The sequence below is a fragment of the Zonotrichia leucophrys genome, chromosome 7, assembly GCF_028769735.1.
Source record: "Zonotrichia leucophrys gambelii isolate GWCS_2022_RI chromosome 7, RI_Zleu_2.0, whole genome shotgun sequence".
Lineage (NCBI taxonomy): Eukaryota > Metazoa > Chordata > Aves > Passeriformes > Passerellidae > Zonotrichia > Zonotrichia leucophrys.
Window position 1 is genome coordinate 28,476,147 of NC_088177.1, and position 14,215 is coordinate 28,490,361.

Sequence of the window (14,215 nt, forward strand, 5' to 3'; positions counted from 1 at the left end):
TTACTTAGCTTAATACTAACTACAGTAATTTACCTGCAGTCAAATTTTAAGATAATGCAATTGAGAATAGAAATTATTTCATGTGTTAAATTAATTTATGTAGCCTTGTTGTCTATCGCTTTAAAATTATCTTCACTGTGCTCATTATATGCCAAGAGATATTACAGTAAAAATGACAGCTTAGCACTTTAAATTCATTTGAGTGTACTGGATCAAATTCCATTATAAATTTGCCTATATGACAGCAAAAGCAACAGGGCAGGAACTGTGTCCTACACTCACCATCCAAAATGCAGCCAAGCCAGCCTCATCTGAAACACCAGCAATCCAGATTCTGCAGACAGGTGCAAGTTCAGAAATGTTATTGTCTTCAGAAAGTGGACTCAGCAAGATCAATGCAGCCTTCTGAAACAGCAGCAGGCTTAAGAGCCCAGCTTAGCCTAATCTCCAGCACTGCTACAGATGCCTGTCCCAGGAAGGCACTGGGCTGGGAGGAACTAAACAGCTACGGTCCGGAGGGCCCAGGCTGATGTGCTGTGCTGCCCGGTGCTCGGGAAGCTGAGGAGAAGCCGGCGAGGCCGCAGGTCTGGCAAGGCCCAGCACCATGACCGATCCCCCATGCAGGCCACGGCCTCTGTCCAGAGCAGCGCTGACCACTCTCCACAGGCTGCTGTGGCACAGCCTCAGCTCAGAGGTGGCCTGTGAGCCCAGCCAAAGGAGGTGAATGTCTGTGTGAGCCCAAAGCACATCTGAGAGCTGGTAACCTGGGCACAGCAGGTGGCACCAGGAGGAAGGCATCATTCCCTGCCAGACCCGCCTCACACCCTCAGAGCCGCAGGGCACAACACAAGGGGATGGTGCCTTGTGGATCACATTATTATCATGTGAACCAGCGTGGCACCTACCTCTGCACCTGTGTGGCTCCTTTAAAATAGTGATAACAGCAGCAATTATAATATTCTCCTGAAAAGGTTTGATCTCACAAGAGGATTCAGGGCCAGGTGAGCCTGTGAGGACAGAAAGCTTAGCCAATGTTTCCTTGTGAAAAGGCACCTAAGAGCTGAAGAAAGGTTTAAGGTGTATCTTTCTCCAGCACTTGCTCAGAGGGGCATGGCTTAGGCTGCTGCCATGGCAAAAGCATTTCCTCATATGAGTGTAGGCAGACATGGGGGGCCCGGGGGTCTGTGCTGGGCCTCCTGTGCAGCCCCCCATGCCATGCACCAACCCTGCACTCCTGCCTCAGCTTCTCTCAGTTATGTGGGACTACTTATTTCTTCCTGGCACTTTTGCCAAGAAATAATTTTTTCTTGCAGCCCACTGCCAGACATGTGGAGAAAGAATTTTGTCACGTTTCTATTAAGGCAAGTTAGATAAAGCCAGTCCTACTGCCTGATGATCTACTCCAGACACTTTGACACATTATCTCAATCATTGGAGTGATTTCACCTTCACTGGAAGTCTTCGTAATACAGTCAAGGAGGTGCAACAATATTTCAATTCAAATCATGCACACTTTGAAGCTGTATTTTCTGATTTTTCTGGTGTAGATTTTAGTTGTCTTTTCTTGTCTTTTTCTCCACTTTTAATATGCTGAAAACCAGACAATGGTCGCAATGTCAAAGGTAAAGTATACATCTAGACTGTACCTTCCAGTGTTTCAATCAGCCACACTTTTTGGCATGTTACTTTGCCTGCTGTATGAAATGTTCAAATGCAACACTCTCATGTGACCAAGTGCTAGCTCTACTACATAAATTATGTTTGTTAAACACATAGTTACTCATGTAACTCTTGTCTCAAAACACTAACTATAAATCACTGGAAAAAGTGAAGGCCTTTAACAGTTAAACAGCCTTTTGATTTCATTATCTGCTAATTTAAAAAAAGAAAGGGAGGGAGGTAGAACATATCTTAGTTACTTAACTCAGTGCTGTTGTCCTTAAGCAGTCAAAACTTCTGTTGAAGCTACCAGGAGTTTTACCTGCAAAAGGATGTGTGATTGTATGAGGACATTAGCAAAAGATCCATTGTTACAAGGTACTCAGTTTTCAGTTAACTCTCTCAAAAATAAATAACTGATAATCAGGACACTTGTGGAAGTATCTTCACTTATTCCTCTTTTGTCTCTTTAAAACTAGTTTCACGTTCCTGGATGGCAGGGGGTATGGTTTCAAGCTTCCTGTAGCATCAAAATGTGCATGCATGAACTTCATTGCCAATTTCATGTTTAAATAATATTTAGTGCAATTTGAAAACTGTTTCTTTTCACCAGCATTGAGCTATATGTTTTAGAAGCAATTTGAACATAATCTGTAAATTACTTCCTCCATTTCTGAAGATCACTTACTAAAGTGTTCAGTTTAATTGCCATATTTGTATTTGTGGGAGGACTGGTTTGTGACTTCATGCATGATGCAAAAAGTGTGTGTACCTGGTAAAATCTCTCCAAACTGCATGCAGTGCATGACATAGGTTCTGTAAAACAATTTGTGGACTACAAAAATCATTGCATTTGCTTCATGTGTATGTTGGCAAAATCTTGGGGGGAAAAGATGCAGTTTCTGTGCTGTTCAATAATTTTTCTAAATGTATTTACTGCTGGTGAAAGATGATGAATTGGCAGCTCAGGAGAGTGAAATAATTTCTCAATGCATTGTGTAAGCACGGACAGTGAAGTCCTACCATCAAAATGGGGAATTCAAGCTTAACCTGATTCTCCTTTTTGGCTAGGCAGAAGCAAGTCCTTCTCCCGGCTTATTCAGTTCTCTGCCTGTCTGTTGAAACTGTCAATCAGGGTGCCAATTAGTATCAATTGTGATTGTGATTTGTTATGGCCCCCTTTTCCTGTGCCCTGCTATGACAATATAGCAATGGTCCACTGGCTATCAAGTATCAGCTCAATTTCTGGCAGCCTGGGCTGTTCTTAAACTAATACTGTCTTTCAATCAATTACCATTGACAATGAGGTGCATTATGCTTTTCACCACTTTCTAGAGCAACAGATGGTGGGGGAAAAGAAGCAAGGTTCTATTCTCTTGTGCAATGAGCTTAAGCCTAATATCATGCTCTAGAGCATGAGTATTAGGTAGCAAAAGAGAGAATAATCCCCTTTGGAATGGAAGTGATAAAAGATGTAAATCCCAGAAACCAAAAGTTCAATGCAATTTAAGTATCTACAAAGTTACTAATAAAACAAAATCTTGCCTACTATCTAATCGCAGATTTGCCTAAGCTATTTTAGTTTCCTCTTACATTTGAATTCCTAAGGTATGAAGAATCGTGCTAATCTGACCAACTGATTCAAGGTTTTAACTTGAAATCCTGCTTACATCTAAACTGATTCAATACTCAGAAACTGTTGCTCAAGCTAACAGGGAAGCAGGGCTGGAAAACTCTAGTGTGACCACATGTCCATTAGCACACACCAGCCAGATTAGTCACTTCACTGGTTAGTGAGGAGATTGTGTGCCCTGATATATTTTGAGCACTAATTTTTAGTAGACTCATATAGATGATGTGATAGAGTCAGGTCCCACCTGGGCAAAAAGGCATTTAAATATAGTATCACAGTCCCTTGGTGGTGCCCTCAGTAGCAGGCTTTTTTACCATTCCTTGCAGATGAAAGGTAGCGCTTTCTTCCCTTTTCCTGTGAATCTGTTCCACAAAAAAATATACTAGGAGAAAAAGAAGGACTGTTTTGCAGTTTAATGGTTAGAGAACTCAGGCACAAACTCTTTTTTGTACCCAAAATTTTAGTTTAGAGCATCATGCCCTCCCTTGTCATCTTAAATTCCTTTCTGCACAGTGGCAAAATTTGAAATGGAGTAATAGAGATTTTCTATCTGTGGTCCAGATTAGCATGCAATTATTATGAGTTTAGGAGAAAGAAAACATGTATAGATCCTTAAAAGCTTCAAAAGAAAATGAAATGTCTTCTTCTTCAACAAGCATTTGAAGCCAGGTGTGATGGAAAATCAGCCCCCACTTAAAGAATTTTGAAAAAAAAATTCAACACAGCATAAAGCATTTCGCTGCAGCCATCCCCAAGCAGCTGGTTGCTTTGAATTTCATTTTTTCTCACATTGCAAATAAAATCAACTCTTCCACTGTTGACTTTGCAATTTACCCCATAGGCCTAATCCAACCCATTGACTGTCCCTGAATCAACATACACATTCTTGTTTTCCTCTCAGGAAGACAAAAGAAAACCTCAAAAAGAAGAAAAAGAGAAAAGCATCAGACTGTTGCCTTTAATAGAATTAAGGCAACCTTAAATAAAATTCTCAGGCGGATCTAAGAAATACCCTTCAATCTCACTCTTTATGTACATTACTACCAACTGCAAGACCTGGATTTTTTTTCCTAAATACCTAAGAGGATTTAGTTCTCACTGTCTAAACATCTTTATAGTACTTTTTCCAATATTATTCATTGCAAGGAAAAGCAACTTTTCCTTGCAATGAATACTTTTGTCTTCCCAATGACTTATGATGACAGTACAAAACAAGTATTCTGATCATTCATATTGCTTTTTTGTTCAAACAACTCTGTCTGTAATGAAAAGAATAATTATAAATAATATGTACCTCATAAGTATGCAAATTCTATATAGTTTTAATGATACACTAAAATAGTATAAGAAGGTTTTATATACTTTGTTGATATTCTACCTATACTTTATATAGGTTATATAAGTATATACAGCATCCCTATAGTTTCCTATATTTTATTTGCAATGACAATTGAAGAAACATGTTTTCATTTCAATTTTCCAGTTTCTTTGAACTATCATGTGAGCGTGAGCAAGGTAGAGATGTGATAATAGAGCCTTTGCTAATTCCAGGCACTCTTACATAATCATGTGCCCTATTTCCGCTCTCATAAACAAATGAGCATATAGACTTTATATTCAGCCAGAACTATAATAAGAGCTCACCAGAATTCCTAGTAAAATGAAAATAATTAAGGATAGATGCATTATGCAATTTGGAATCCATCAACTTTCTAAAAAATATAGAGGGTTATATGTAAAGAAAATGTCATATTCATAGCCAATATTAGATTTCAATCTTATTAGTAAAAGAGTTATTTTTAAAATGTAAATAAATTTTATTATTAACAACTAGTATACAGAAAATTAGTTTTTAATCACCCTTTTAACATATCCCACCTAAATATTAATGATAATTTATTTCCTTCAATTTCCCAGATACTAAATATATGTTCTGATTTTTCAGGGCCTTTTAATCATATCAAGTCAAGTCTGTTGGGATCCACATCGGATTCAAATCTCAACAAATACAGTACAATCAACAAAATTCCTCAACTCACACTGAACTTTTCAGATATCAAAAGTGAAAAAAAATCTTCATCTCCTCCTTCTTCAGAGAAAGCAATTATTGCACCTAAGGTGAAAGACCGAACGCACAATGTAACAGAAAAAGTTACACAGGTAAGGTAATACATGCTATTTTAGCTCATTTTCTTTTTTTTTTTTTTTCCACTGTATTCGAGAGATTCTTACTCTTTTAATGAGTGGCTTGGCTATCTCCAGAATAATTTGAAGGCTTTAAAACATTATGTAATTTACCTTCCATTCAGTTGTTTATGAGGTAGTCTACAACATCAGATGATACTGCTAACAAACAAAACTCTTCTGCTCCCTATTTTTTAATGGAAAAGAAATCTAGTATGCACCACGTGTCCCAAATAAGACCATTAATTTCAGTGATTCCTGTCATTCATAAATGTTAGTTTCATTCTTCATAATTTTTTCTCAACATTATGAATTGCTGATTAGTTAGGGTACAACATGATAACAAATGGTAGGTGATTGTGCCACTGTATCATAATTATATCTCATAATTTCTGTTCAAGTTCTTTGGCTTTTTGTAATGCTCTTTCTTATTGGTATATTTTTCCATATCTGTGCTTCCATAAGGCTGTCAAAATGAAAAGCACATACCTTTGGACTGGATGTACAATATATCTTGTGAACAAGGCCTATAATTGAAGCAAAATTTAAAATAATTTTAAATAGCGGTTTCTTCACTCTAAAACAGATGCAGTGCCCTCTGAAGTCAAAGGAAATTTTCAGCTAATTTCAATATTATTTCATTTGTGTTACAATCTTATATGGAGAGTGACAGGGACAGGCAAGGAATGTGGAACATACTGAAAAAATACCGAGAGATGACAGTATCCCAAATAACATTTATAAGGTTAGTAGGCAGAGGGTTGGCCCTTAAATGCCTAGACGGACTAAAAGAGGTAAAAAGTGCTTTGCAGTAGAATGCAGATAGATATTCCATAAGGAAGATCTTGCCAAGAGTATATTTGGACGTAGAATCATAGAATGATAGAAATTAAGACCAACATGTCCAATCATTAACCCAGCATGGACAAGTCCACGACTAAATCATGTCCCCAAGTGCTGACCAGACTGCAGCTTCCCTACATTGGTGCTTTGCCAGACAGAGTCCATGTTCCTACTCCCTTTGTCAGTATAAAAAGGGATGTATTGTACACCCTCCTAAAGAAATAGAGATAAAAGTTCTATCATTTCTATTTTGAGATCAGTTAGTGCCTAAAAAGTAATTGGATTTTTATCTTTCATATATTTTGTCTTTAATAGCTAGCTTGAATCCGCAACCATTGTCCTTTCTTCTGTGGTCAGTTTTGAAAGATATAATCTCTTCTGGATCCATTTTGATATGTTTTAAATTATTCATAATAGTTATATATAGAAATCTTTTCATAGATAATACAGCAAAAAGTCAAGTTACATAAAAAAGACTAATTTTTATAAGTTATATAAGCATGAGACAAGGTAGGTTTTTCAGGGGTGTTTTTTCTTTGTTTTTTGGGGTTGTTTTTTTGGGGTTTTTTTGGTTTTTTTTTTGTTTTTTGTTTGTTTGTTTGGGTTTTTTGGTTTTTTTTTTTTTTGTTTGTTTGTGGTTTTTTTGGTTTTTTGGTTTTTTTGTTTTTTGGGGTTTTTTTTTTGGGGTTTTTTTGGTTTTTTTTTTGTTTTTTGAATTCTGACTGGCTAATTAGTGCCAGAGTGCTGAGCTTCTACGTTCTACTGATGCTGTTGAGGGTGGAAGGTAGGGCAGAAGGTTTTTTTTTAAATCTATGTTTATTCTCCAAATAATTTAGATTTTATAAAAAATCCAATGGAAATGGCATGGATCAGCTAATCTATCAATGAAAATTGATACCTACTAAATTCAAAATTAAATTTGAAATGCTCTATAAAATCTTTACACTTCAAAAAAGCCTTCCAATTTAATTTGACATTGGTTTATGTCCTTCTGTAGAACAATCTCAGCCACTGTGCAGAGCACAATTTGCATAGCAAACTTTGATGCCATATCATTCATTATAATTGGAAATAGTTCCCTGCAGCTGCTGCTTTTTCTGTTATTACATTCACTTATCAATATTTTTAGTTGCTGCTGCATTCTAAATGGTAGAATTAGGTACAGGTAGAAGCTCTTAGGAGGTATAAATAAATGTAGGTCTATAGTGTTACAGTGGTCAAGGATCTAGTTAACTAGAGATTCATTAATTAGATTAGAAATAGACATTTAGAAGATTTAAGTGGCTAGTTTTAGTCCTGTTTATGTTTCTATTCTCAGTGATTTTAATATATTTTGTTAGAGTCAGCTCTTTGAAGCTTCTGCTTCATGTCTGAATATAAATTTATTTGTAAGTCTGTTCTTGGGCCATAGATCCATCAGGAATCTATCTGCAGAACAGTGCAAAAGTGGGCTTGGAAGATATGAGCAGAGTGTTGAGAATATAATATGGTGGAAATGTTAGGAAATGTTAAAGGAGGTAGTAAAAATATGCTCATGCTGGCACAGTCTCTGATAAGGAAATCTGCCAAACAGCATCAAAAATACACAGAGGGCAATATGACCTATTTAATCTATGGGGCAATATCAGTAAAAGAGCAAATGAGTATAAAACAGCCATGGTAAGTTCAAAGATCACCCTTAATTAGAGCTGTGACATTCTGAAACAGTCTTCTAATGAAAGAAGTTAGGGCAGCAATTCTAAGTGTTGCTAGAAAGACCCTGAGGATGTAGTGGAGGGGTACATAAGATGCTGCATTTTCTGGGATTGCAGGACTTGATGACATGAAAGGTCACATATTGTACCATTCAAATATACATCCATCCATCTCTCCCTTTGTAGTCATATTTTCTATCTTTCTCCCTTTCCTAAGTTTTGCTGAGAAATGTGATCCTGATGTTAAAATCTGACAATTCAACTACTGTGGCTCCTCATGGTGGAATGCAAAATATACCAGTGAGCTTTTCTGTTGGATATGCAGCCTGGATTCTCTTTCATTCTCTCTCAACAGTTATAAATCAAGTATCAGCATCACAGAAGGCAAAAAGTTCTTTCCAAAGACAACAGCTGTATAACTTCTTTAATATCCGCAAGCTGGGGATGTAATTTGGGTCTTTAAGAGAGTGAAAAAGGAAAGGATGGCACATAGCCACCTTCAGAGGGAAGAGGAAGAATAATGAATAAAATAAATAAATGAGTCGTTGGCCACTGTGTTTAGAGGAAGTGCTGCACTTTGAGAAAACATTTAAAGAGGAGTAAGATACTTTAGTAAAAAGATTTTAGTGGAATAAATTAGAAATAGAAAGTAGAATAAAGTTTAGACAATTATTTTAGAAGAAAGAGGAGATGCTGTGGGACAGTAGTTTATACTTTGAGAGAAAAACCTGGGTTATACATTCTACAGCAAGAAACCTTCCAATACTGTTTTTCTACTTAACAGGAGGGTTCAGGACATTATGTAGAGATGAAAATTGCCTTAAGATACAGCTTGCAGTGAAGTGCTGCACATGTGATGGTCCTGAATAAGTAGATTCCCTGATTGCTTTGCCTGGATTTTCACCTGGGGCTTCACTGATCATAACTCCTTGTGTAATGCCAAGAAGCATAACATCTTCTGGACACTTTCTGCATAACTGACTTTTAGTCAGAGAATTAGTCCAGGTGTAGCTGCCAGATAACCCTGATTGATAAATTGGCATTGTTATATCCTAGTGCAGATTTTTGTGACTAAATTATATTTACATTTCCATTCCACTTAAGAAAAAATTGATTTTTAAAATGTTTTTCCTTATAATTTCCAGAGGTGTTAATGTCACTCTCTGCTAGAAGAATCTCAGCTTCCTTTTTTCCATTATTTCTTTTTTACAGTCTGTTCAGGAGGACAGTGCAATTTCTGCACTCTTTTGTACTGACAGGTTCAGTTGGGGTCCTGACACTGATGGTTAGAAAGAGACAAGTCTTCCTAGAGGCACAAAAGTAGACTTTTATTAAAGAAAGCAGTAGGGCAAAAGTCTGACATCTGTCCCTTAACATTTTTTATGAATTCATAAAGGGGACTTCTGGCCTTAAAATTTCAAGGTACAAAGACACAACAGGAACTGATTTTATCTTTTGCTTAAATACTGATTTATTTTAAAGGTTTTTAGACATCCAGTTTCCACTGATGTACAGCTGCAAAGTTGTGAACTCCATTGTAAACAGACTCATGAAGACTAGAATAGTCAGTGTCTGTGCTTTATCTTTAAAGAAAAGAGAGAATTCCTGAATTCCCATAACTTAATACTGTCTACAAATAATTGTCCCAGCTAATAAACTGCAAATTACTGATCTCTTTATTGTGTTGTTTAAGAAAAACTGTTTTGTCGCTTTGGTCACTAGTGTCCAGGGAACATTTATCTCCTTGCAATTCATCCGTCTGAAGGAATACAGAATGTGGTTGAAAGGCCCAATATATATCTGTTGTTCATTATTTATCTCAATAAATGACTTACAGGAAAGTAAAACTCTGTAATATTTTAACTTCTTGTAATAATAGATTTCAGAACAGTTTCATTATCCACCCACCTCTAGAAAACATATATATACCCAAACTGGTCATATGGCTTATGAAATGACAAATATATACCTTGACAGGCTACACAGAATATTGTGATCTGATTTGCAGACATGCTGAACACCCACAAATCTTCCGAAAATAGAGCTGCTGGTGAGGGGGGTGGGGGGGAGGCTGGGGACCATGTATGAAGTGATAGACCTTGTAGTTTCACTGCATGTTTTTGTAATCTGGCCAGACTCTATTTTGTTCCCCAAAAGATTAAGAAATAAGTAACAATATCCTCCCAAGGCCAATAAAGCTGCTGATATAAAAAGAACTATTATATGATCATGACTTCAAACTGACCTTCAGGTTTTCAGGCTAAAAGAAGACTACCAGCATCTAGGACAGAGGGGGGCAATATAAAACCTAAAAATAAACCAAATTATTGATCTATACGTTTTCAGCAGTCTGATTCAGCTGATGCACTGTGCTGTTTACATCCTGCAATAACTCACATACACACAACATTTCAAGGCTGTTCATTTTGCATTCTGCATAATGCAGAAAACTGAATAAAGGGGAAACAATTTTGATGCCTTCCAATTACACAGCAAGAGATACATATAATAGTGAAATTAGGGGGTAAGCAGGGCCCACATTTCCTAATGTATGGAAAGTTTAAATTTACTCTGAAATGAGATGCTTCTTTTTCCTGTTATTTGGGAATTGACACATCTTATACAGGAGTATTCCCTTTCTTTACAATAATAGTTAGCGCCCTCATGCAAAAAATTTTCATCTTTTATTGTCATTACATAATTAGGCTTTGTAATTACTATAGATGTAATTATAGAAATAGTATAAATGTGAGTAATTTCATTGTAATTTAGAAAGTGTGACACACTGTGAAACCAAGAAAAGCAAAGGCCATGGTTAAAACCAGTAAAAATACCTCAGTCCCACTGTAGCCATTTAAACCTGTGCCAAGGTGTCACCACAACTGTAAAGTAGTATCTTTTTCACCAGAACTAACAGCTATTCCAAGTGTGTGGAAGCGGAAATTAAAGCCCACTGTTTTGATCAGTTTCAGAAGAAAGCATTGTATCTTCATTATAATTATTTGCTGTTGCATCAAGTAATAAAAATGAGATTCAAAACAATTGTGAAAGATAAAATATTCCTTCCTTACAGTAGAGCCTCTTCTTTTTGTGACAGCTGAATAGGTTTAGGCATCTGAACTGCTGCAGTGTTTCAAGAAGATTTCACAACATATGGTAGAAATGGAGCAGTCAGAAAGCCCAGCTGCTTTGCAGCATGTAACCTGGATGCATCCTTAATTAGTCCATGTCCTTCCCCCAAGATTTGCTCTTCTATTACCTGATCTTGCTGAGTTGGGAAAAAGTATCCACTATCTTCTATGAATTACAGTTTTGAGTAATCAAAGCTTTGTGTGATCTCTGTGTTTACTGTCGTGATGCTAACATGGAATAAAGCATATGACCTTTGTTTATATTAGCTTATTTGCCAAAGCAACATTCCTCTTCTAATGTTAAGGACTAGGAGAAAATAGACTTTCAGATGGCATTGTAATTTGTTCTGATAATAAGGAGTTGAGTGCAAGAACTAATACTCTACAAAGCAAGCAAAGCTTATAGAAATGAGGGTGTTGGCAGCATTTAGGCAAGCCTCATTTCTCTGGTCTAGAGCTATAAACACCCAAACTCCCACTTCATGAGGATTGACCTTGGAAGTTTCTAAACTTGGTAGGTTACTCTGCTGAAATCAACAGTTTTGACACTCACCAGAACAGTCTCACCACAAACAGCAAGTCAAGCCCCACTAAAATGCAAAGTGCTGTGAGATCCTCTGATGCATTTGGCATGGGCAGTCTGGAATAATAGCTTTCACATATGCAGTTAGAGTTGCCTTAAAACAGCTGTGAAAGTCATAGTCTATCTTTCACTTAACCTTAGAACTGTACAAAAATGTAGTGTGGAAGAGACCTCTAGAGGCCATCTAACCCAGCCTCCTATGCAAAACAGCACGACTGCAAAGTTAGATCAGGGTCCAGTAGTTACTGTGTTAACCCAGGACAGTTTCTATCTTTAGGAGAGCATAAGTATATAATTTCCCAGAGATAGACTGCAATAGCAGCTGACATGGGGAAAGAGGAAGGGAGGAGAGCAGAATGCTGTGGATATCATGGGTCACAAAAAGCTGCTATTTTTCAAGAACACTGCTGGTGTAGCTAACATTCAGGACAACCTCTTAGAAAGAGGCAATCCTGGATTGTAGTTCCAGAGTAATTTGACTGTTACTTATCTTACATAAATGACCATCTGTTAAAAAAGGCACAAAAATAACCCTGGGCACCACGGATTCAGACTCAGGACTCCCTCCCTCTCTAAGTGCCCTTACCCTCAAATGGTCTGGATTCTGAACTCTGCTCTAGTGCCAGGCAACTCACATGTACATACTGTAGGACCAATGTTGGATCTAGTCACAAAATGCGATAAGCTGGACAGGCAATGTTTAGCATTTACCTGAAATTATGTAGTCCCACCTTTTAAAAGTGTTTTCCTCAGGAAAAAAAAAGGCAAGTGTGATCAGCTAACAATTTAAATTCTTTTCTCTTTTCATGTAATACTAGCTAGTATACAAACTGAAATTTTTGTGGGTAATCTAAAGATTAGTTTTTTCAAGGAAATTTTTACTCTCCCACACATCATTAATGAAATAAATTGATGAATAAACTAAATTTTAAAAAGAAAGTTCCTGCAATTTGCAGGTGTTATGATGATTATTATAAAGCAATTATGTTCTAACATTAATTATAAATGAGATCCTTAAGCATATTAGCAAGAGATAGCAATTAGGTTATTATTTTTTTGTCTTGGGCAGAGGGGAGGAAAAAAGCATGTGGATTAGTTGTTTTTGATGTAGTGGCAACTGAGGAAAATGTTTTCTAGTTAGGGCCTGATAAGGTTTAGCATTTTTTCAAAGTAGTAGAAATAGTAAGAAAAAGCAAAGACCATTAACCCCAGTCAGCACAGTGTGTTGTTTGATGAATTCTGAATGCCCTCAAAATTAATAAGTCGAATGAGAAGGTCATTTTTCTCATCTATTCCCTGTCATGTGTTAGAACTTGGATAATGCTTTCAGCTTGTAACTGGTAACAGAATCAATAGAGAAGGGCAAACCCAGAATAGTTCAGAGTTATTGCTTTTCAAAAAAAAAAAAAAAAAAAGAGGAAGGGAGTAAAAAGGAGAAACACTCCTTAAATTATATTTATGGATGATGTTGGTGTTACTGAGCATAAAATCAATAAGCATAGCACAACGAAAATCTCTAGGAAGTATTTATTAAAAGTGGCTAGTTCAAGCCATCTGTTATGAACCAGTTTAAACACAGAAGAGTGGGGGAAATGAAGTGTCTGTGAATAACACAGATCAGACCCAGGGAGGTTTGAAATATACCCAAAAAACATGATTAAAACCAGATGAGGTTAGATGTTGGCACCAAAAAAAATGGGATATTTCATTTAATAGTAAAAGAGGCAGAAGGGGAGAGAGAGGGAGAGAAGAGAGAAGGAAAGAGAGAAAGAGTTGTGCATGGGGAGTGGGGGGACAGGGAGAGAGTGAAACATATCACCCTTCCTGGGGTCCCAACTATATCTCATTGTCCCACTCCATCTGGTCTTCTTGGCAGTGAGTCTCCCCTCTCTGTGCCCCGCAGCACTGCACCAAAAAGTGCAGAATGCAGTGGACTGATCTATGTTAGACCAGGTGGGAACACTCAAGGCGCCTCCCCTAAGGGGACCAGTTTGACACTGTCCCTTGCAGCACTTTGGATATGTTGTATCATGTTGCAGTGCTCTGGTGCAGTCTGGGGACCTCTTTGGAGGAGGCTTTGATGGGCCATGACACCCTTCTGCTGTCCTTCCCAGGGTGAAGCAGCCCCACATCTGAGCTCTGCACAGTGGAGGATGGGTGTTCACCGCCTCTGACCAGAGGCTTTTTCACTACGCACCCAATGCCTCTTTCCCCCCACCCTTCCGTTCGAGGGTCTGTTCGAGCCTGGCAGCTGATAGCCCTGAGGCTGTGGTGTCCACCCTGAAGGTGCTAAGGATGATCCAGCTGTGAATGTATTCTTCTAGCCCAGGCCTGAGTCACTGTCTTCATCAAGGAGTAGTTCTGGGCCTCAGTCAGAAGGCCTGTTCAGGGCGTGGTGGTCTTCTCTGCAGCTTTGCTAGTACAGTTCCAATCTAATAGGCAAAAGTCCTTAAGGAAGATGTTTAAGCCATAAATTATAACATTCTAT

General features: G+C 37.6%; 1 protein-coding gene across 2 annotated transcripts in view; it reads left to right on the forward strand.

The window, feature by feature from the left end:
• KCNH7 (potassium voltage-gated channel subfamily H member 7) overlaps positions 1-14,215 on the forward strand; it is a 207,016-nt gene that overhangs the window by 142,625 nt on the left and 50,176 nt on the right. The window contains exons 5-6 of one of the 2 annotated variants that reach the window (XM_064718538.1): positions 2,139-2,162; positions 5,238-5,452. In XM_064718538.1, coding sequence (XP_064574608.1) covers positions 2,139-2,162; positions 5,238-5,452 — 239 coding nt within the window. The remainder of the gene's footprint in view (positions 1-2,138; positions 2,163-5,237; positions 5,453-14,215) is intronic. The other variant, XM_064718539.1, reaches the window with a different exon arrangement.